The sequence below is a fragment of the Oncorhynchus keta genome, chromosome 26 (genome assembly GCF_023373465.1).
Source record: "Oncorhynchus keta strain PuntledgeMale-10-30-2019 chromosome 26, Oket_V2, whole genome shotgun sequence".
Lineage (NCBI taxonomy): Eukaryota > Metazoa > Chordata > Actinopteri > Salmoniformes > Salmonidae > Oncorhynchus > Oncorhynchus keta.
In genome coordinates this window covers 29,585,861-29,611,150 of record NC_068446.1, presented here as the reverse complement: position 1 = coordinate 29,611,150, position 25,290 = coordinate 29,585,861, and the positions used below count along the sequence as shown (strand labels likewise).

Below are 25,290 nucleotides of genomic sequence, written 5' to 3'. Positions count from 1 at the left end.
ACACAGCCATGCACACACACACACAGCCACACACACACGCATCCATACACACACACAGCCACGTACACACACACACAGCCACTCACACAGCCACGCACACACACGCACACAGCCACACACACACACAGCCATGCACACACACACAGCCATGCACACACACACAGCCTTGCACAAACACACACACACGCACAAAGCCTTGAACAAACACACACGCATACACACACACAGCCTTGAACAAACACACACACACACGCACACAGCCATGTACACGCACACGCGCACACACACAGCCACATACGCACACAGCCACGTACACACACAGCCACGTACACGCACAGCCACGTACACACACACACCACACACACAGCCATGCACACACACAGCCTTGCACACACACAGCCTTGCACACACACAGCCTTGCACACACACAGCCTTGCACACACACACACACACACACACACACACACACACACACACACACACACACACACACACACACACACACACACACACACACACACACACAGCTACGCACACACACACACAGCTACGCATACATTACACACACACACACACACACACACACACACACACACACACACACACAGCCTTTTCACACACACAGCCACGCACACACACACAGCCACGCACACACACAGCCACGCACACACACACACAGCCATGCACACACACAGCCTTGCACACACAGCCTTGCCACACACACACGCACACACACACAGCCACGCACACACACACACAGACACGCACACACACAGCCACGCACACACAGCCATGTACACACACACAGCCACTCACAGAGCCATGCACACTCACACACCCACACAGACACACCCACACAGACACACACACACACACAGCCATACCCACACAGCCATACCCACGCAGCCACACCCACACAGCCACACACACACACAGTACTGTACAACCTTGCAAGCACTCTGATTTATGCACTACTTTTTAAAACTTTTTCTTGTACTTTTTTCCCTGACAGAAAGAAACAGACAAGTCAGCTGAGGAGAGAGAGAAAGAAGCAGGAATATTGAGGAATGATGGGTGATGGTGTAAAAAGTGAGGAAGGTAGCTGAATCCTGCATGGAGGAGAGATTAGCAGAAGAAAGAGGGGGCAGAGACAGAAGTCACTGAGTTGTTGTTGTGTGTGTCGGTGTGTCGGTGTGTGTGTGTGTGTGAGATGTTGAGAGAGTGAGACAGAGAGTGAGGGAGAGATAGAGAACAAAAGTGAATGAGAGAAAGATAGCAGGCACACGAAGGAGGGGGGAGAGGAGGAAGATCATTAGTAAAGAGAAGACAGAGTTTGTCCATAACAGTGAAGGGGTTATCATTTTTCAGAACACACCACAACTCTGCTGGAGAAACCTCTACAGAGGGCTAAGCTTGGATAACAAATACAGTAGTGGAAACAGAACACATGATTAGTAAGATCTGACTGTGCATAGACAACAGACTAAATGACTCCGAGGGGCAGTCTGTCAGAGAGCTCTGTCGGTGTGTATGTGTCTACAGTACACCATTGTAAAACGATGCCAAGGGAATAACTGGTGTGATCTTTGCTCCATACTTTACTACTACACACTGATCCAGCGTGCTTGTGTGTGTGTGTGTGTGTGTGTGTGTGTGTGTGTGGGTGTGTGTGTGTAGGCTTTTGTTACACTCTCTTTTGCCTGACTGGCCGCTGAGCAGGGAGGCAATTGCTGCAGTGGAGAACAGTGGAGTAAGACTTCCCTTCTCTCACTCCCTCCCTCTACTTATCCATCTCTGCCTCTTCCTCCCTCGCTGCCCCATCTCTCCTCTCTCTCCCAGTCCCTCTCTTTCTCAGTCATTCCCTCATATCCGCCTCTTCCTCCCTCGCTGCCCCATCTCTCCTCTCTCTCCCAGTCCCTCTCTTTCTCAGTCATTCCCTCATATCTGCCTCTTCCTCCCTCGCTGCCCCATCTCTCCTCTCTCTCCCAGTCCCTCTCTTTCTCAGTCATTCCCTCATCTCTGCCTCTTCTCCCTCGCTGCCCCATCTCTCCTCTCTCCCAGTCCCTCTCTTTCTCAGTCATTCCCTCATATCTGCCTCTTCCTCCCTCGCTGCCCCATCTCTCCTCTCTCTCCCAGTCCCTCTCTTTCTCAGTCATTCCCTCATCTCTGCCTCTTCCTCCTCGCTGCCCCATCTCTCCTCTCTCTCCCAGTCCCTCTCTTTCTCAGTCATTCCCTCATCTCTGCCTCTTCCTCCTCGCTGCCCCATCTCTCCTCTCTCTCCCAGTCCCTCTCTTTCTCAGTCATTCCCTCATATCTGCCTCTTCCTCCCTCGCTGCCCCATCTCTCCTCTCTCTCCCAGTCCCTCTCTTTCTCAGTCATTCCCTCATCTCTGCATCTTCTCCCTCGCTGCCCCATCTCTCCTCTCTCTCCCAGTCCCTCTCTTTCTCAGTCATTCCCTCATCTCTGCCTCTTCCTCCTCGCTGCCCCATCTCTCCGCTCTCTCCCAGTCCCTCTCTTTCTCAGTCATTCCCTCATCTCTGCCTCTTCCTCCCTCGCTGCCCCATCTCTCCTCTCTCTCCCAGTCCCTCTCTTTCTCAGTCATTCCCTCATCTCTGCCTCTTCTCCCTCGCTGCCCCATCTCTCCTCTCTCTCCCAGTCCCTCTCTTTCTCAGTCATTCCCTCATCTCTGCATCTTCTCCCTCGCTGCCCCATCTCTCCTCTCTCTCCCAGTCCCTCTCTTTCTCAGTCATTCCCTCATATCTGCCTCTTCCTCCCTCGCTGCCCCATCTCTCCTCTCTCTCCCAGTCCCTCTCTTTCTCAGTCATTCCCTCATCTCTGCCTCTTCCTCCCTCGCTGCCCCATCTCTCCTCTCTCTCCCAGTCCCTCTCTTTCTCAGTCATTCCCTCATCTCTGCCTCTTCCTCCCTCGCTGCCCCATCTCTCCTCTCTCTCCCAGTCCCTCTCTTTCTCAGTCATTCCCTCATCTCTGCTTCTTCTCCCTCGCTGCCCCATCTCTCCTCTCTCTCCCAGTCCCTCTCTTTCTCAGTCATTCCCTCATCTCTGCCTCTTCTCCCTCGCTGCCCCATCTCTCCTCTCTCTCCCAGTCCCTCTCTTTCTCAGTCATTCCCTCATCTCTGCCTCTTCCTCCCTCGCTGCCCCATCTCTCCTCTCTCTCCCAGTCCCTCTCTTTCTCAGTCATTCCCTCATCTCTGCCTCTTCCTCCCTCGCTGCCCCATCTCTCCTCTCTCTCCCAGTCCCTCTCTTTCTCAGTCATTCCCTCATATCTGCCTCTTCCTCCCTCGCTGCCCCATCTCTCCTCTCTCTCCCAGTCCCTCTCTTTCTCAGTCATTCCCTCATCTCTGCCTCTTCCTCCCTCGCTGCCCCATCTCTCCTCTCTCTCCCAGTCCCTCTCTTTCTCAGTCATTCCCTCATCTCTGCCTCTTCCTCCCTCGCTGCCCCATCTCTCCTCTCTCTCCCAGTCCCTCTCTTTCTCAGTCATTCCCTCATCTCTGCCTCTTCTCCCTCGCTGCCCCATCTCTCCTCTCTCTCCCAGTCCCTCTCTTTCTCAGTCATTCCCTCATCTCTGCCTCTTCCTCCCTCGCTGCCCCATCTCTCCTCTCTCTCCCAGTCCCTCTCTTTCTCAGTCATTCCCTCATATCTGCCTCTTCCTCCTCGCTGCCCCATCTCTCCTCTCTCTCCCAGTCCCTCTCTTTCTCAGTCATTCCCTCATCTCTGCCTCTTCTCCCTCGCTGCCCCATCTCTCCTCTCTCTCCCAGTCCCTCTCTTTCTCAGTCATTCCCTCATCTCTGCCTCTTCCTCCCTCGCTGCCCCATCTCTCCTCTCTCTCCCAGTCCCTCTCTTTCTCAGTCATTCCCTCATCTCTGCCTCTTCTCCCTCGCTGCCCCATCTCTCCTCTCTCTCCCAGTCCCTCTCTTTCTCAGTCATTCCCTCATCTCTGCCTCTTCCTCCCCTCGCTGCCCCATCTCTCCTCTCTCTCCCAGTCCCTCTCTTTCTCAGTCATTCCCTCATCTCTGCCTCTTCTCCCTCGCTGCCCCATCTCTCCTCTCTCTCCCAGTCCCTCTCTTTCTCAGTCATTCCCTCATATCTGCCTCTTCTCCCTCGCTGCCCCATCTCTCCTCTCTCTCCCAGTCCCTCTCTTTCTCAGTCATTCCCTCATCTCTGCCTCTTCCTCCCTCGCTGCCCCATCTCTCCTCTCTCTCCCAGTCCCTCTCTTTCTCAGTCATTCCCTCATCTCTGCCTCTTCTCCCTCGCTGCCCCATCTCTCCTCTCTCTCCCAGTCCCTCTCTTTCTCAGTCATTCCCTCATCTCTGCCTCTTCTCCCTCGCTGCCCCATCTCTCCTCTCTCTCCCAGTCCCTCTCTTTCTCAGTCATTCCCTCATCTCTGCCTCTTCCTCCTCGCTGCCCCATCTCTCCTCTCTCTCCCAGTCCCTCTCTTTCTCAGTCATTTCCTCATCTCTGCCTCTTCCTCCCTCGCTGCCCCATCTCTCCTCTCTCTCCCAGTCCCTCTCTTTCTCAGTCATTCCCTCATCTCTGCCTCTTCCTCCCTCGCTGCCCCATCTCTCCTCTCTCTCCCAGTCCCTCTCTTTCTCAGTCATTCCCTCATCTCTGCCTCTTCCTCCCTCGCTGCCCCATCTCTCCTCTCTCTCCCAGTCCCTCTCTTTCTCAGTCATTCCCTCATCTCTGCCTCTTCCTCCCTCGCTGCCCCATCTCTCCTCTCTCTCCCAGTCCCTCTCTTTCTCAGTCATTCCCTCATATCTGCCTCTTCCTCCCTCGCTGCCCCATCTCTCCTCTCTCTCCCAGTCCCTCTCTTTCTCAGTCATTCCCTCATCTCTGCCTCTTCTCCCTCTCCATCTTTCGGCCTCTTCTCTCTCTCCCTCTCCCCCCTCTCTCTGTCACACACGCTCATGGCTAACAGGACCAACAGAAGACAGTACAACAGCCAGCCCCGCAAAAACACACACTGGACAAACACCCACACACTGGACAAACACCCACACACTGGACAAACACCCACACACTGGACAAACACCCACACACTGGACAAACACCCACACACTGGACAAACACCCACACACTGGACAAACACCCACACACTGGACAAACACCCACACACTGGACAAACACCCACACACTGGACAAACACCTACACACTGGACAAACATCCACACACTGGACAAACACCTACACACTGGACAAAAACCCACACACTGGACAAACATCCACACACTGGACAAAAACCCACACACTGGACAAAAATCCACACACTGGACAAAAACCCACACACTGGACAAACATCCACACACTGGACAAACACCCACACACTGGACAAACACCCACACACTGGACAAAAACCCACACACTGGACCACACACTGGACAAACACCCACACACTGGACAAAAACCACACACTGGACCCACACACTGGACAAACATCCACACACTGGACAAACATCCACACACTGGACAAAAACCCACACTGGACAAAACTGGAAGCCATATTTGCAGTAGCTTAATGACATTTGATCAACAAGAGAATATTTTCAGGATACAGTATGTTTAAACGACGGTGTGTGTGTAGTCAGATAGGGTGCGCGCCCCCATCATCAGGTGACCTCCCTAGCTTCCCAGACAGCCATCAGACAGCAGTGATGACAGGAGGAATTAGCAGAGTAACACAAGCCAGAGAAAACCCTCCCTCCCATCCCAACCTCCCTGTCCCTGGCCAGCCAGACCTAGTCTACCTCAAGCGAGCGAGAGATCTTACTTGAAAGAAGCCCGGGGGCATGGGTCCACCAGGCATGCCATCGTTGGGGGGCATGTTACCCATCACCGGACTAGGGGCAGCAGCTGCACTCTGCAAAACACAAAGTAAACACACACACACTTAGTACTCTGAAACAAACACGCACACACAAGTCATTCACACTCACTACACAGAACAACACATATCTTATACTACACACAAAGGCAATGAAATAAATCTCTCCCTTCACCACAATAGAGTCTGATGTAGCCTAGTCTCCACTGCTCGGGGTTGTATTCCACATGAGGAAAGACGTGGATTGTTTTGGGTGGTTTTGGCGTTTTCAGACAGAAGAAATGGGTGGAGTGTAAGGCGTAACATTATCTGCAACCTGACCGTCTGGCTCAGATTGCTTCTTCTTCGCTGCATTCAGACCATATTAAAAAGACAAGAATCTGTCTCTCTTTATGAATTTGTAAGCATTTATGCTGAGTAGAAATACAAAATAAATGAAATATATGTTGTGTGTGCTTGTTTGTGTTTGGCTAGCTGTGGTGAAATCTCTCCTAAGCAGGGGGTTGAACCCCCTCCCCCAAGGTATGTAAGGCAGTGGCTGAGTCTGTTGTATGTTTCTCAGGCTGTCTATTCACCAGGCAGCACCCAGTGAAGGGGATTACACAGCTGCCCAGAGCCCTCTCCTCCCCTCTCACCCCATGTAACCAGACCCCCCCCAGCCATCACAGTGCAAACAGCCCCTCCATCCCTAACCCGCTCGGCCCAGACACTCACTAACGGGCCCTGTGTGTGTGTGTGTGTTGCACACACACACACACACACACACACACACACACACACACACACACACACACACACACACACACACACACACACACACACACACACACACACACACACACACACACACACACACACACACACTAACTAAGCGGATAAAAAAAGCTTGATGTGATTGTAAGATAATGGTAGTGAGAAGGTATTTTCATTACATATAGTTGAACCAGTTGCCAGGGAACAGAGGCTATGTAGTTACTGCTTTATTCAGTAGACAAAGAAAATATAGTGACTGCATAAGTGGTAGATTATAAATGTCTTCAAATAGCTTCAAACCTGCCCTATCTGGGCGAGGACCAACTGCTGACCATTTAGTTACCTGTCAACGACTTCTAGTGCATACTATGTATGGGAGGCAGCAGTGTGAATGCTTGGTCATGGAGAGGGAGAGAGGGGATAAAAGAGAGGAGGAGAGGGGGAGAGGAAAGAGTGTGACTACGGGAGGGATGTGAAGATAGGAGTGAGGGGAGAGAAAAGAAGAGTGGGAGAGGAGAGAGAGGAGAGTGAGGGGGAGAACAGAATGAATGGAGAGAGGGCAGAGGGGAGGGGAGTGAGTGATGAGAGGTGGTTAACTGGGTTTGTCAGCATGTACAGTATTTAGTCAATGGCAGCTGTTTGTCCAGTACAGTGGAGCCGCCATGTTGGCTGATTGAAAATGGAACCCAAGGCCACACTACTACCATCATGTTACAGTTTTTTACGATTGCTTACACACTAAAGTTGAACTTTTCCCACAAATAGCAAAACCTTACACTAAAGGAGCAAAACACAAGGCTAGATTTGCACAACTGTAAGCACATTGTCAGCTTCACACTATTTGCAAAACATTACACACAGTGATTTGCAAAACACCAAACACACTTGTATACATCAGACACAGAAATATATCATGATGTCACTTCCTTGCAATTCCAAAGCACTGACTGTCAAATTATCACACCTATGAGCCAATCTGTTAAACACAGCCATCAGGTGCACAAACACATGATTGCTAAATTGTAGACACACCAATCAGGTTTAAGCACTATAAAAATGCAGCAGGTAGATTCACCTGCCTTCAACCAAAATGGAAGGAGTCAGAAGAAGAGTGAGGGTGAGAGGAGGAGTACACAGAAGAGGAGGAGGAAGAGGCAGAGGCAGAGGTCGAGCCAGAGGTCGAGGAAGACCTGAAGCAGGAGGAGAACGTGCACAAAGAAGAAGAGGACCAAACTTTTCAAATGACATCCGTGCAACACTAGTGGACCATGTTGTGAACCACGGATTGACGCTGAGGGAGGCTGGACTGAGAGTTCAGACAAATCTTAGCAGATATACAGTGGCATCTGTCATAAGGTTTACGATCTCCAGCCCCAGGCTCAGGAACCCCTCATTCAGGCCAGGAAGGTTTATGATCTCCAGCCCCAGGCTCAGGAACCCCTCATTCAGGCCAGGAAGGTTTACGATCTCCAGCCCCAGGCTCAGGAACCCCTCATTCAGGCCAGGAAGGTTTACGATCTCCAGCCCCAGGCTCAGGTACCCCTCATTCAGGCCAGGAAGGTTTACGATCTCCAGCCCCAGGCTCAGGTACCCCTCATTCAGGCCAGGAAGGTTTACGATCTCCAGCCCCAGGCTCAGGTACCCCTCATTCAGGCCAGGAAGGTTTACGATCTCCAGCCCCAGGCTCAGGTACCCCTCATTCAGGCCAGGAAGGTTTACGATCTCCAGCCCCAGGCTCAGATACCCCTCATTCAGGCCAGGAAGGTTTACGATCTCCAGCCCCAGGCTCAGATACCCCTCATTCAGGCCAGGAAGGTTTACGATCTCCAGCCCCAGGCTCAGATACCCCTCATTCAGGCCATGGACGACGCCTGTGACCAAGTCGATGCCGCAGCTGTGCAAGGATGGATTCGACATTCAAGACGGTTCTTCCCGCGTTGTCTTACTAATGACAATATTGCTTGTGATGTTGATGAAATTCTCTGGCCAGATCCAGCTAGGAGAAGAGATAATGTATAGTATGTTTACTGTAGTATTTTCTGTACAATATTGTCTGTTTTTTTTTCAGATTATTTTTAATGTTTGTTGTTATTTACTGTAATTGTAACCTGTACTGGATACAGTATTTTACGCTTGTCTGTTTGCTGAGCTAATAGTGTTATGCACACTACTGTAGTAGCATGAAAACTGGGACATGTTCTGTTGTGATTCTCCATGTTGACTGATTTGGGTATATGGAGAGAAATAAATTATTGCCTCAGTCTGCAGCATTGGTCTTGTGTAGTGTTTGTATTGTTGTACTTTCTCTGTGTACTTCATTTACAGCACTCTAATCACTGACAATTAGACTTGCTAAAAGTGTTTTAGGTTAGCAACAGCAGTGTGTAACTGGTTCAAAAAGATTGAAGTCATATGAAATGTGTGTGTTTCTTATGGTAACAAAATATTGTTTTTATGAAGTTGTGTATAGTTTTGACAAAAGTGTTCCATTTTGCAAATGATCTGAAGTGTTGTGCTACTTTGTAGGGTTGTGCTAATTGTGTTTAGTGTTTTGACAAACCGGGCCCTGTTTTCAAAATTGTGCTAAACAATTGAAAAAAAGAAATGTTAGAAAGCAAAGCACACACAGCAGCCCTCAGCATGTTAAACATGTACGACTGAGCGAGGACTGAGCCAGTGGAAGATCAATGGAGAGACAGACTGGACTAAACAAAAACAGGTATAATGGAGGCACATGGGAATAAAGAATTTTCACTGGTGACCCCAAATAAACTACTGGTAGTTGTATGTCCAGTCAGTTGAGGATACTGTGGATAGAGGATATTCACACACACAAGAGGTAGACAGTGGCGAGTCTGTCTGAGCAGAGAGAATTACAAGCGGGCTCATCTGCATAATCTGCAGTGTGATCAGAGGCATTCTGGGTAGCTGTGCTGACCGCAGGCGGCCAGTTGGTCAGTAGAAGCTGACATGGACTGGTCAGGGTAGGGAGGAGGAGAGAGGAAGAGGGGAGGGGATGAGGAGGAGAGGAGGGGTACATGTTTGTGAAGCACACAGCCAGTCAGCCAGCCAGCCAGCCAGCCAGCGATGTTCCACTGCACTCCCAGGTAAAGCAGCAAAAGGCCCGTTCTCCTTGTTGCCATGACAACACCAACCTCAGCTCTCTCTCTCCAGTGCCCATTAAAACCCTCAGGCCGTCAATCATCAGCCTGGCCAGGGAGCAAGAGAGAGCGAGAGCGAGCAAGAGAGAGCGAGAGAGAGCGAGAGAGAGCGCAATGTAGTTTAAAGGAGCCTGTGGCTTTTGATAGCTGGTCTGTTAGCCACCTCTATCTCCCCCTCTCTCAATCTCTCAAACACACAAACGGATACACAAAATCCCCACAGTATTGAACCCTTTACACACCATTGTCTCTGCTCCTTCTTTCTCCTGTATTTATGCAGCAGCAGCACTATGCCCTGCTTACGCTCCCATCCCTCCCTCCTAGCCATCAATAATAAAGTTTATGATGTTTTCTTCCAGTGGGTCTGTATATCTCCTAAGAAGGAACACACAACCAACCCAAACCCATTGATTGTTCTGTGAGCACTCTGAAGTAATTAGCTACTGCTTTTTTAATTATCAGTATCACTTGCTGCCTAGCTGGACATGAGACAGTGAGTGAGCGCTGCAATCTGCCCCATTGATCTGGACATCGGTTCCAGGGGGGGTAATGGATCCAGTCTTATCTGCTCCGAGACAAGCAGGGCAACACTGATCACCTGCTGGCTGGCCACAACACACACAGACACAGACCGCTAGACTCCTGCAGACACACACACTACTCTGCACATATCCAGGAGTGGATTTAGCTACTCGGCTAAGCCTACAATATCCACCAATGCTATGGCTTTTCTATTTCTGCTACTGGAACAATATGAATATCAGAGCTGGAGCTGGACAGCAGAGTGGAGTTAATTCATGGTAAGATGCTGAGGTTTATGGGGGATGGGAGGATTCAGAAAGAAATACATCTGGAGCTAATGAGCAGGTGGGAGAGGCTCCAGACAGGTTGGAATCAATTAATTTCGGAAAGATGGTGCTGCGTGTGTGTGTGTGTGTGTGTGTGTGTGTGTGTGTGTGTGTGTGTGTGTGTGTGTGTGTGTGTGTGTGTGTGTGTGTGTGTGTGTGTGTGTGTGTGTGTGTGTGTGTGTGTGTGTGCGTGTGCGTGTGTGTACACAGTCATACACTCAGCCAGTGGCGGGACTGTAGTAGTCAGTAGATCAGAGTGGAGCTGGCAGACAGACTGCTTGGCCATGCATCTGCCTGGGACTGGGACTGGGGCTGGAAAGCCTCAGTCGATCTCCATGACAAACCACTGCATTCATGGCCACGCGACTGCTGCCTGTCATCACCACCCCTCCCTCTCCTCCTCTCTCCTCCTGTCCTCAGACCCAGCTTGAACTGCTCCAATAACTCTGTCACTGAAGTCAGCTCTATAAAGATTAGCTGGAGAGGCTGGAATGCGTAATCAGGGCTGCTGGCTTACAGATGTGCCCTTTAATCAATTGGAGAGAGAGAAGCGTGGCGCAGGAACCTGACTCCAAACATGACTACATGGGAAAGCCCTCCATGACAAGTGGAGAGAGGAGGCCGGCTCGGCACACCGCTGGCTTTCCTCCCACTGATCTGGCAGCTGTTGTGTCAATCAGGTACATTAAGTATCAGTAAACAAATCTTCTAGGGAGGGAAGAAGGAACCCCCTTGCCGCCCTGATCTACCACCCTGACCAAGCCAATCCTCAGACCCCTCCCAACCACACACACCTCTGCCTCAGCAGCATCCCACATCAGGGCCCCTGGAGCCTCTGACAGCCCTGTGAGATGTCAGCCCAGGAGGAGGCCTCTTGGCTGGGGGACTGTCTCCACTCAACACCCATCTTGCCCCAGACACCCTGCTAAGGCTCCTGCTGCTTAGCAATCTCCCCATCACAGGCACACGGATGCAGATATAATACCTGGGCGACACTTGTGCTGAGAGCAGACCAACACATACAATAACCATCAGTGTGTCAGCATACATCAGTGTCTGGCTAATGTCTGCGCGGTAGTGGAAGAGCCTAACTAGCAGTTAGTTATACAGTGGGGCAAAAAAGTATTTAGTCAGCCACCAATTGTGCAAGTTCTCCCATTTAAAAAGATGAGAGATGCCTGTAATTTTCATCATAGGTACACTTCAACTTTGACAGACAAAATGAAAAAAAAAATCCAGAAAATCACATTGTAGGATTTTTGATGAATTTATTTGCAAATTATAATGGAAAATAAGTATTTGGTCACCTACAAACAAGCAAGATTTCTGGCTCTCACAGACCTGTAACTTCTTCTTTAAGAGGCTCCTCTGTCCTCCACTCGTTACCTGTATTAATGGCACCTGTTTGAACTTATCATCAGACACCTGTCCACAACCTCAAACAGTCACACTCCAAACTCCACTATGGCCAAGACCAAAGAGCTGTCAAAGGACACAGAAACAAAATTGTAGACCTGCACCAGGCTGGGAAGACTGAATCTACAATAGGTAAGCAGCTTGGTTTGAAGAAATCAACTGTGGGAGCAATTATTAGGAAATGGAAGACATACAAAAATATCCCTCGATCTGGGGCTCCACGCAAGATCTCACCCCGTGGAGGGGTCAAAATGATCACAAGAACGGTGAGCAAAATTCCCAGAACCACATAGTGAATGACCTGCAGAGAGCTGGGACCAAAGAAACAAAGCCTACCATCAGTAACACACTACGCCGCCAGGTACTCAAATCCTGCAGTGCCAGACGTGTCCCCCTCCTTAACCAGTACATGTCCAGGCCCGTCTGAAGTTTGCTAGAGAGCATTTGGATGATCCAGAAGAAGATTGGGAGAATGTCATATGGTCAGATGAAACCAAAATATAACTTTTTGGTAAAAACTCAACTCGTCATGTTTGGAGGACAAAGAATGCTGAGTTGCATCCAAAGAACACCATACCTACTGTGAAGCATGGGGGTGGAAACATCATGCTTTGGGGCTGTTTTTCTGCAAAGGGACCAGGACGACTGATTTGTGTAAAGGAAAGAATGAATGGGGCCATGTATTGTGAGATTTTGAGTGAAAACCTCCTTCAATCAGCAAAGGCATTGAAGATGAAACGTGGCTGGGTCTTTCAGCATGACAATGATCCCAAACACACCGCCCGGGCAATGAAGGAGTGGCTTCGTAAGAAGCATTTCAAGGTCCTGGAGTGGCCTAGCCAGTCTCTAGATCTCAACCCCATAGAAAATCTTTGGAGGGAGTTGAAAGTCCGTGTTGCCCAGCAACAGCCCCAAAACATCACTGCTCTAGAGGAGATCTGCATGGAGGAATGGGTCAAAATACCAGCAACAGTGTATGAAAACCTTGTGAAGACTTACAGAAAACGTTTGACCTCTGTCATTGCCAACAAAGGGTATATAACAAAGTATTGAGATGAACTTTTGTTATTGACCAAATACTTATTTTCCACCATAATTTGCAAATAAATTCATGAAAAATCCTACAATGTGATTTTCTGGATTTTTTTTCTCATTTTGTCTGTCATAGTTGAAGTGTACCTATGATGAAAATGACAGGCCTCTCTCATCTTTTTAAGTGGGAGAACTTGCACAATTGGTGGCTGACTAAATACTTTTTTGCCCCACTGTACATGAGGTTGTAGTGTGTGTGTGTGTGTGTGTGTGTGTGTGTGTGTGTGTGTGTGTGTGTGTGTGTGTGTGTGTGTGTGTGTGTGTGTGTGTGTGTGTGTGTGTGTTCTTGATAGGGTTAACGTGTGACAGACTCTCTGGGGATGTGTGTGTGCCCCCATTACAGGTGCAAAAACAACAAACACCTCTCTCCATTCTCCCTGCGTTGGCGTTTAGAGAGCAAGGAGCAGCTACTTACCTGAGCCTTTCTGTCTGTCGGGTTTAAATTACAACTAAGTGAAACTGACACAAAACCGCGTGAGAGGGATGCAACATCAGTCCGGACGCACAGGGCTGTGGAGGCCCTTATTGGCCGCGTCAGATGTTAATAACCAGTGGTGAGGATACCCTTCTGTTTAATTCACTGACCCCATTCCACTGGTCCCCCCTGCTGGCCTGCTCTTTAGTGACTGAGAGGAGAGGACACTGAACCCTGCCCACATACACACAGCTACAAAACATCACATTTAGGAGCACCAGGAAAGAATGTTTGAAATAGATTGGGATATACCCTATATTGGCCCTTTACGTATTCTAGCTACTTCTGAAGCACATGTTGTACCCTAGATACTTAACTTCTTGGTGACAGGGGGCAGTATTGTCATGTCTGGATTAAATGCATGCCCAAATTCAACTGCCTGCCTCTCATCCCCAGAAGATAAGATATGCATATTATTAGTAGATTTGATTAAAAAAAACACTCTGAAATTTCTAAAACTGTTTGAATCATGTCTGTGAGTATACCAGAACTTATTTAGCAGGCGAAACCCCGAGGACAAATCATTCAGATTTTTTGTTTGTTTTGAGGTCACTCTCTTTTCAATGTGATTTCATTGGGAATCCAGATTTCTAAGGAACCTTCTTGCAGTTCCTACCGCTTCCACTGGAAGACTGTCACCAGTCTTTAGAAATTGGTTGAGGTTTTTCCTTTGTGTAATGAAGAAGTAGCCCTGTTCAGAACGAGGGTCACTTGTAGTGTACTGTTAGATAGAGGAGCGTGACCAGAAAGCTAGCTACAGTTTGTTTTCCTCCTGTATTGAACACAGATAATTCCGTCTTCAATTTTATCGATTATTTATGTAAAAAAAATACCTAAAGTTGTATTACAAAAGTAGTTTGAAATGTTTTGGCAAAGTTTACAGGTAACTTTTGAGATATTTTGTAGTCACGTTGCGCAAGTTGGAACCGGTGTTTTTCTGGATCAAACGCGCCAAATAAATGGACATTTTGGATATGTATCGACGGAATTAATTGAACAAAAATACAATTTGTGATGTTTATGGGACATATTGGAGTGCCAACAAAAGAAGCTCGTCAAAGGTAAGGCATGAATTACATTTGTATTTCTGCGTCTTGTGTCGGCCTGCAGGGTTGAAATATGATTTTCGCTTTTTGTTTACAGAGGTGCTATCCTCAGATAGTAGCATCGTTTGCTTTCGCCGAAAAGCCTTTTTGAAATCGGACACATTGGCTGGATTCACAACAAGTGTAGCTTTAATTTGCTGTCTTGCATGTTTGATTTAATGAAAGTTTGATTTTTATAGTAATTTATTAGAATTTGGCGCTCTGCATTTTCCCTGGCTTTTGGCCAGGTATCCCATAGAGGTTAAAGGTAACACTGTAAATACATTTGTTTATAATTATTTTAAAAAACACAATTATACAAATACCTGTTATTGAAATTACAAAGTAATTTGTTGAATATTAGGTTTCCACATTGTGTAAAAGCACTATTTTCCTATTGAGATAGATTATATAGAAAATTGTACACTGTCTCTTTAAGAACACGGTGAGTGAGGACATGCAAGAGATCAGTGATTCATTTATTGCTATGATCATTGATATATCGAAGAAGCTATTCATTTTCCTTTCTTTCTGTGTCCCCAAAATGTTCAATGTAGCCTACCAGTAAAGTTACCAGGTTGTTAGCTAGCTAGCTAACAACTTAGCTAGCTAGAAAAATATTTGAGCATATGCAACCAAAATGTTCACACTTTAGAGCCCTGCACACACACACACACCCACACACACACACACCCCTCGTAGTGTGAAAGGTGAGCACCCCTCCTCTGCCTGTGACCTTTCCCTCCCTCATTAGGTCAGTGTCAGCCACTAGAGAAAGGTGCCATGATGGAGCTTAATTAAACGATTTAAATGAAATCAAATCCATTTTTATTTGTCACATGCTTCGTAAACAACAGGTGTAGACTAGTGAAATGCTTACTTATGGGCCCTTCCCAAAAATACAGCTCCAGTCTAAACAAGGACAAGGCACCTCTCCTGACTGCCACTGGCCACACACACACGGTTAATTAGGGAATAGGGTGGCTGGCGCTAGAGGACTCCACTGTATGTGTCATATACAGGAGCACAGAGTGTGATGTTGATCCCCGCCTCTCCAAATCCTTTACAACTGCTTTCACATACTGTAGGTGTCACCACTGCTCTGCTCTGACGGGGACCATATATACTATATTGACTGAGTCAGACAGACAGACAGATCCTGGGGATTTCTCCAAATGCACTCTACAGTGCTCCGAGCACGGGAAAAAAATTCATTTGGAGCATGGAGGGCCCTTCTCAAATGCCGTACTCTGTTTGCATGCTTCAAAATATGTACATCGATGCAAGATTCAACGGAAAGTATGCAGAGAAAACAATGACGTTTCTTGAAAGCAATGTCGGATATTATTTGAGCTGAAGACAGAGTAAATACACTCCGACTTTGGAATGAATGTTGCCTATTCACATCTCATATGTTGCCTGAATATAATATTTTATATTGGCACGTTAATAAATACATGCCATGTTATTTTGGCATGTTCACCTGCCTACAATACCCACTGTGGTGTGCATAGATCGCAAGTCCATCGTACGTCTATAGGGCTAAATGGCTAGCTACTACTGTTCGTTAGCCAGATAACAATTCTTCATGGCTATCTACAGTGCCTTGCAAAACTATTCACCACCTTAGCATTTTTTCTACTTTGTTGCATTACAACCTGTAATTGAAATAGATTTTTATTTGGATTTCATGTAACGGATATACACAAAATAGTCCAAATTGATGAAGTGAAATGAAAAGTAGGTCAGAAGTTTACATACACTGACTGTGCCTTTAAACAGCTTGGAAAATTCCAGAAAATGATGTCATGGCTTCAGAAGCTTCTGATAGGCTAATTGACATCATTTGACATCATTTGAGTCAATTGGAGGTGTACCTGTGATGTATTTCAAGGCCTACCTTCAAACTCAGTGCCTCTGCTTGACATCATGGGAAAATCAAAAGAAATCAGCCAAGACCTCAGAAAAAAAATTGTAGACCTCCTCAAGTCTGGTTCATCCTTGGGAGCAATTTCCAAACGCCTGATGGTACCACGTTCATCTGTACAAACAATAGTACGCAAGTATAAACACCATAGGACCACGCAGCTGTCATACCCCTCAGGAAGTAGTCGTATTCTGTCTCCTAGAGATGAACGTACTTTGGTGAGAAAAGTGCAAAACAATCCCAGAACAACAGCAATGGACCTTGTGAATATGCTGGAGGAAACAGGTGCAAATGTATCTATATCCACAGTAAAAAAAAGAGTCCTATATCGACATAACCTTAAAGGCTGCTCAGCAAGAAAGGAGCCACTGCTCCAAAACAGCCATAAAAAAGCCAGACTATGGTTTGCAACTGCACATGGGGACAAAGATTGTACTTTTTGGAGAGATGTCCTCTGGTCTGATGAAACAAAAATAAAACTGTTTGGCCATAAAGACCATCGTTATGTTTGGAGGAAAAAGGGGAGGCTTGCAAGCCGAAGAACACCATCCCAAACGTGAAGCACGGGGGTGGCAGCATCATGTTGTGGGGGTGCTTCGCTGCAGGAGGGACTTGTGAACTTCACAAAATAGATGGCATCATGAGGCAGGGAAATTATGTGGATATATTGAAGCAACATCTCAAGACATCAGTCAGGAAGTTAAAGCTTGGTCGCAAATGGGTCTTCCAAATGGACAATGACCCCAAGCATACTTCCAGGTTGTGGCAAAATGGCTTAAGGACAGTTTAAGGGAATTTTTACTAGAGGGCCGCCCATCAAAACTCACAGACCAGGCAAGGAGGGCATTAATCAGAGGCGCAACAAAGAGAACAAAGATAACACTTAATGAAGGAGCTACAAAGCTCCACAGCAGAGATTGGAGTATCTGTCCATGGGACCACTTTAAGCAGTACACTCCACAGAGCTGGGCTTTACGGAAAAGTGGCCAGAAAAAAGCAAATGCGTTTGGTGTTTGACAAAAGGCATTTGGGAGACTCCCCCAAACTTATGTAAAAAGCTACTCTGGTCAGATGAGACTAAAATTGAGCTTTTTGGCCATCAAGGAAAATGCTGTCTGGCACAAACCCAACACCTCTCATCACCCCAAGAACACCATCCCCACAGCGAAGCATGGTGGTGACAGCATCATGCTGTAGGGATGTTTTTCATCGGCAGGGACTGGGAAACTGGTCAGAATTGAAGGAATGATGGAAGGTGCTAAATACAGGATTTTTTTTTAGGGAAACCTGTTGTTTCAATCTTTCAGAGATTAGAATTGGATGGAGGTTCACCTTCCAGCAGAAAAATGACCCTAAGCATACAGCTAAAGCAACACTCAAGTGGTTTAAGGGGAAACATTTAAATGTCTTGGAATGGCCCAATCAAATTGAGAATCTGTGGTATGACTTAAAGATTGCTGTACACCAACAGAAGCCATCCAACTTGAAGGAGCTGGAGCAGTTTTGCCTTGAAGAATGGGCAACAATTCCAGTGGCTAGATGTGACAAGCTTTTAGAGACATACCCCAAGATACTTGCAGTTATATTTTCTGCAAAAGGTGGCTCTACAAAGTATTGACTTTGGGGGGGTGAATAGTTATGCACGCTCAAGATTTCTGTTTTTTTTTGTGTTATTTCTTGTTTGTTTCACAATAATAATATTTTGCATCTTCAAAGTGGTAGGCATGTTGTGTAAATCAAATGATACAAACCCCCCCAAAATATATTTTAATTCCAGGTTGTAAGGCCACAAAATAGGAAAAATGTCAAGGGGGGTGAATACTTTCGCAAGCCACTGTAGCTAGCTACCCATGAAGAATAGACATCTACCTCACATAACATTAGTTTTAGGTCATTTTTGCCTGTTTAACTAGATGGCTAGCTAGATTATTATGATTCACATATAGCTAGCTGATAATTATGTCATAAAACGTTTTCTTTGTGAATATATTATTTTGTCTCAATTGTTGTACTTGTCCTTGCTGGAAGAAGGTTGAGTGAATGGGGAGGTGCAGCATTAGGTAATACAGTAGGGGGAGTGCGAGTGTTTCTCTAAAGTAATGTTTTATGCATTCTCCACACAAGATCGTACTCAAGAGAACGTCCTCTGAGAATGCACTTGGAGCGTGACAGTGCACGGTAGTATGCATATTGAGAAACACTCCTTGTCTTTCTCACTCATGAGTTCACTTCAGTCAATGGTAGTATATGGCTGGAATAGTAAGTGCATGTTCTTTCTAAAAAGGTTATTTTGAGAATGAGGCATGAAGCAATTCGGACTCTAGAAACAATACAACTAACAATATAAACACCAAATCCAACAAGTCCAGCACCTTGGCATTGAATACTACACACAGACCTCAGATAGGGTAGCCAGAGTGAACTGTATGATCCCTGTCTGCCAATGAGATATCCAATGAGGTCTACAGAAATCATCACGGCAGTTCTGATGCACCGTTTCCTACCTGCAGGCTGCCTGAATAAAGGGCACATTTTGTAGGCCTCAGACAGACTTCCTCTCTCTCCAACACTTAAAGGGCCAGTGTCGTTCCTAACCGGGATCCCAGTACCCCAACTTGGCCAGAAGGTTTGTATAATATAATATACTTTATGGGCAAGACCTCCTTTGGGACTTATTAAAAATGAAGAGTTTCTGGCAGTCTGGATACCAAAATCCACCCTCTCCCTTTTCCTTTTTCCTCTCTCACTATCCCTGCACAACTGGATTTGCAGAGTTGCGAAAGTGGAGGATGGAGGGAGGTGAGGGGAGGCTTAGATAGGGAGAAAGAGGGAAAATAAATTTGAGAAAGAAAGAAAGAGCAAGGAAGTTAGAGAGAGTTGCAAACATTACAGAACGCCAAAGGCAATGTGGTTGGACCTTAAAAGCCTAAACGAGACGTCTATAAATCGCAACAATGAAATAATTACCATATATTACTCCTACTAATGTAGAGTAAGGAGAGAGAGGTGAGGGAAGAGGCGAGAGCAGGAGCAGTTCTCTCAACCGTGTGGTTTCTGAGAGTTACTTTCAGGAACAGTATCACTTGCATGCTGTCAGTATTGTCAGAAATGAGCATACATGTTGTGGCCATTTTCAGCAACTAGTGCTTGAGAAATGCTCATAAAGAACTAAGTAACACATCTCCAATTAACAAACATACACCTCCTAATTGGATAGGCGATAGATGGGGGTTGAGCTACGTGTGGAAGGCTGAGACCTTTAAACCGGTCCTAGTCAGCCCAGTCTGATCCAGTTCCAGTTTAGCCAACCTATTTCAGATAGGGAGTACTACGGGCCTGGCTGGCAGGAAGGCTATTCTCAGGGGAGCAGGCGTCTGCTCCAAATCCAGAGGGGGGTAAGGCGCAAGGGGTGATTGCCAACCTTTCACTCAGGAGCACCACTGTCCCTATCTCCCCTCTGACCCTCCACAACGGAGGCACCAGTCCTTTGTTGACTAACTAGCTCATACACCTAATGGTATACCTAGTGACGACTGTGTGACTACTTGGGGAACCCCTGGCTGTTGTTGACCATCTCATGTCAGTGTTGCTGTGTCACCAGCTTCTGGAAACATTTTGGTAAGTACATAATACTAGGGATGCACTTTAGAGTCTTCGACCGCTACTCTTAACAAAGTGATTTTCGAAGAAACACAAAAAAGCATAGGTAGGAATTCTCTTGCGCTCACCCACGATGCACATACATTTCAGAAAGCCATTGTCGAATATGATCCAAGTGAAAATCAACTAGTAGGTTTATAAACATTTTTTTTTCAAGGACAAAGGGAGCTAGAGGGAACAGGAATCAGACGAGTAATTCACAGGCAATGAGAAAAAGGCAAATGTGGGACCTCCTAATAAAGAGCAGCTGTCTTTTCAGCATACCGAGACAAAGGTTTCCCCCTGTACGCCCCACGCACACAGACCTCCTGCTCCACTCCTCTCCAGGTCTCTGTGCTGTTTCTCAGGTCAGAGTCAGTAACCTATTGGCCATCAGGACCCAGGAGCACAGCAGAGCACAGCACCCCAAGCTCCTGCAAGAGAGAGGGGGAGGATGAGAGGGGGAAGGAGATGGGGAGGGAGACAGCTACCACATTCCCAAGACAATGGAGGGTCTGTGGAGCTGCCTGGACCTTTGAGGGGCCTGGGGTACGAAGAAAGAACGAGTGGCAGAGAGAAAGAATGAAGGAGGAGAGCGAGAAAAGGAAAGATAGAAGAGAGAGAGAAAGAGGGAGTAAACAGAGTAGAACGAGAGGGCAGAGGGAGAGACAGAGCAGGAGAGTGTGGACACAGGGGAGGAGGTGTAGGAGTGAGTGAGGGTTGGCACGGCTGTAGTATGGAACTGATAAGGATAAAATGGGATGAAAGAGAGCAGGGTAAAAAAAAAGGAGGGAGCTAGTTTTCAAGAATACAGGGTAGGAGAGCTGAGGAACAGAACATCTCTCTCGCTCCCTTTCTCTCACGTCGCCTGCCTGCCTACCTGTGCAGCCATTACAGAACTCTGGGAATACAAATTGTTCTGTGCGCCGCACCACCGAGCATACACACATGGTCATTTCAAATCCCTTTGTCATTAGCTGTCACTGAGGACTACATGAGTAAAAGGCAGGAGTTATTTGTGAGTGGCACTCCCATAAATCACGTCTCTGTCCATCCACCCTGGCCAGCGTCCCTTGGAGCACAGGGGAGAGACAAGCGACTGGCAGTAGAACCACGTTCCCTAGAAGAGTTCACTGGGCTGGCGGTGGGGCAGGCAGGCAGGCAAACACACACAGGTCAAACAGCCAGCACCCTGACATTTCCTGGGTTCCAACTGCCATTTGGGCACTATCTGGTAAATATTTACCTACCAAGATGATTGTAATGAGGGAGAGGGGATGTGAGAGGAAAAGAGAGGAGAGGAGAGAGAGGACATTGGTAAGATTTTCAGAGAGCACCTCTTAACATGCGTGTGCATGTTCGTGGGCTAACCTGCACCAGATTCACCATAAATAAATACACCCTAATAGAAACATTTCTCACCCTGCATAAAGCACACCACTATCATGCTTCCTCAGAGAGAATGAGTGAGAGAGGGGTCAGAGATCCCCCCCATTACTTTTGTTGTGAGAGGGGCTCCAGTAGCTGGCTAAGAAGCCCAGTAGACTCCTCAGCGGAGGGGATTCATAGGAGTGAAACATACTTATGGTTTACTCCTGTTTGGTTTGTTCTGAGCGGTTTCCTCAGTACTTCCCCCCCTAACAGCACCCCTCCTCCCAGCCAGCCACTCTCCCATCCGACCCCTGGGTCTTACCTCCCCAACCCCACAGGCTGTCCTGTAGCAGTGCTGCGACCCCCTCTCTGTGCCTCCTTTTCAACTTCTGGTTTTGATTTGGTAGCAACCACCCTTTGACCCTCTCTCTGTGACACTGTACATTGCTGTCAACTGGAAAGGGATGCTCAAACGCGTTTGCAGGCACAACTAGAGACGTTTACTCCTTCTAGGGTGTATGGATACACACCAACAAACAGGCAAAGACATGAGCCCACACACACACAGATCAACACAAGGGACCATATTCATAGCCACATGCTTCCCCCTTCTCAATTATTAGTCTAAATATGTCAGTGTTTACAGAGAGGCAGACCGCCCTGATCTCACACTCTCTCCCTCCTCCTCCTGCCTCTCGTTGCCTCTCCCTCCTCCTCCTGCCTCTCGTTGCCTCTCCCTCCTCCTCCTGCCTCTCGTTGCCTCTCCCTCCTCCTCCTGCCTCTCGTTGCCTCTCCCTCCTCCTCCTCCTCCTGCCTCTCGTTGCCTCTCCCTCCTCCTCCTTCCTCTCGTTGCCTCTCCCTCCTCCTCCTCCTCCTGCCTCTCGTTGCCTCTCCCTCCTCCTCCTCCTGCCTCTCGTTGCCTCTCCCTCCTCCTCCTGCCTCTCGTTGCCTCTCCCTCCTCCTTCTGCCTCTTATTGCCTCTCCCTCCTCATCCTGCCTCTCGTTGCCTCTCCCTCATCCTGCCTCTCGTTGCCTCTCCCTCCAGTCCCTTACTCTCCTCTCCTTCGCTCTCCCCCTCACTCTCCTCTCATCTCTCTTGCTCTCTTTTCTCCCTCTTTCATACAGTTTTCATTAGCTATGTTCACTTAGAGCTGAGGCGGCAGCCTGCCAAACTCCACATAAACACGGTGCACTGCATTTCACAGCCATTCCGCAGGTAATGCAAACACTGAAAAGATTTCAGCCACATCAACAGTCCACTGTATCTCAGTCAGAACCATTGCCTCTGTGCTTTGAATTTAATCTTGCAATTGAGAAAGTTTCCATGAACATGTGATCATGAAATGTAAGAAAAGTGGATCTTCCAGCGTTCTCTGGATCAAATGCAATAAATTGAAATGGAAACAATCGTAATGATATTAATTCAGGAGGAAAGCACACATTTTAGGGCTGCAAAAGTGTTTAGAACCAGAGTCAGTCCTTGGTTTCTGGCCTCACGTCACATCAGAACCATGGTGATATTTCAGAAGTCAAGGCTTCCATCTTTTCTTCTTCAATGAACGCAAGATCTTTCAGTCCAAACTCACAGCTAGCCACAGAATTGGCAGGTGCAGCACATATACCAGGGTTCCACAAAACTAGCAAAACCATCACCCAGAACGTTGGGTCTTTAACTTTGAAAGGGAGAGGCAGTGAGACCCCAGTAATCCAGTGAGTTTAGATCTGATCCTAGATGCTTCTCCAGATAAGGGTGTGTAAGAGGGATGGGGAGGAGGGACTCAGAGGGCTGATCTGAGGAGACGAGAGCAGGCCATTCACAAGCTACTGTTGTTGAAACGCACATAGGCCAACTAATGCTATGGAGACATCCCTTGTTTTACAGTCGGCAGGGGTCAGTTAGTGAAGAAACACACACGGAGGCGCACACACACACACACACACACACACACACACACACACACACACACACACACACACACACACACACACACACACACACACACACACACACACACACACACACACACACACACACACACACACACACACACAGAGATAACTGCTTGCGCTAGAAGGCACTTTGAGAGTACCATCTTACAGTACATTGAAACTGATGTATGAATCATATACTAGGCCTATATAAAATAACTTATCACAGCTTCTAAAATGACACCACAAGCCTCTTGGCTTCAGTCTGGCCAAGAACAGACATGGCCACTAGGACCTAGGGGAGATCCCTTATGGACACGCCCCCACACCCTTTAACACACAGTGCCCAAACTGCCTCCTTCTCCCTCTCTTTATGCTAATTCTGCATGTGAACATGAGCAGGTCGAAGAGTCCCTGGAGGAGAAATGGGGTCGTCTGCCTCCACTCTCCTACCCCCTCTTCACCCCCACCCCCCCTCCTCCCCCCAAGCCAATAGAGTCTGGGTGTCAGGCAGCTCACAGAAGCCGTTGTCATGGTGACAGCTCCTGTCTGTGCTCTGTCCCTCAGGCATCTCAGATCGAGAAAGCATCATGTTTACGATAGAGAGGAAGAGAGAGAGAGAGAGGAGAAAGAGAGGCAGAGAGAGGGAGCGCAGAGGAGAGAGAATCTGTGTGTGCTGGACAGAGGAGAGAAAGAAAGAAAAAGGAGGGGTTAGAGATGAGGGCAGAGAGAGGGAGAAAAACAGAACTGGAGAAAGATGTGAGGGACAGAGAGGGGAAGGAGGGGGTTGAAACTGTCCTTCTTTGACCAGCTATTGTTCTGCTGATCTGGGGTTTGGGAGGGCGGTGTGTGGGCTGGGTGGGGTAGGCCTCCCCGCTGGGGGGCTCACATGGCCTGGAGACACCCAGGCATCTCACACCCCTATTCCTGGCACCTCAACCCAATCTCTGACCTTTCCTCAACTCCAGCATACAGACAAGGCTGACCCAGTCACAGGACCAGTCACACTTTTATTCCTACTCTCTCCTTCTATCCCTCAGGGTCGCACATGGACCCCCTGCACATTTGCTCTGGATCGTGTAACAAGCACTAAACACCCGGCACCTGGTGTCGCCTAAAATAAAGTCGCCAGCCGCTGATCCGTGGCGTGACGACGACAGGCTGCTCAGTGGTGCTGTGTCAACGCCAGGGCTCCATCAGGAAGACTCCTCACCCACAGCCTGATACCACGGAACAACATCCCAGACACACACAGCACCAGGGGGAGGGACACACATGGCACTATCATATGGCAGCAACATCATATCCTAACCATGCCATAGCCATCATAGAACATACTAGCCAAGCCAGATATGAGCTAATAGCCGCTTGGCCATCTTCCTGGTCACCCATTATTTTAAAGAATGAAACGCACAGAGAATCTCACTGCAGATAGACTGCTGATAGGCACTTATCACAGCGGGAGGCCGTTCCTTCTCTTGCTAGAACTAAAGCGGTACCTGCTGTGTGCCGACCCAGTAGCAACAAACCTGCCCTTTCTATTTGTAGAATGGCAATGCTCGTCAGTGGCCAACAACATGACTTTGAGCCAATCAGAGAGCATGAACCCCCACGTGGGGGAGCCAACAGGAGTGATAACAAAAATGACATAACATTTTCACCTTACATTCTTATTTATCCAACTATCACAAGTGCACAGCATACAGAACCTATTTTGAGTGGGATTTCTCCTGCAGATCCTCAGCTGGTTGCTGCT

The 25,290-nt window shown here is 47.8% G+C and overlaps 1 protein-coding gene across 2 annotated transcripts in view; it reads right to left on the bottom strand.

Moving 5' to 3' along the window:
* The window catches only part of LOC118359223 (single-stranded DNA-binding protein 3-like), a 135,696-nt gene that overhangs the window by 35,233 nt on the left and 75,173 nt on the right, over nucleotides 1-25,290 (bottom strand). For both annotated transcript variants that reach the window (XM_052480521.1, XM_052480522.1), the window contains exon 5: nucleotides 5,785-5,874. In XM_052480521.1, the coding sequence (XP_052336481.1) occupies nucleotides 5,785-5,874 (90 nt within the window). The remainder of the gene's footprint in view (nucleotides 1-5,784; nucleotides 5,875-25,290) is intronic.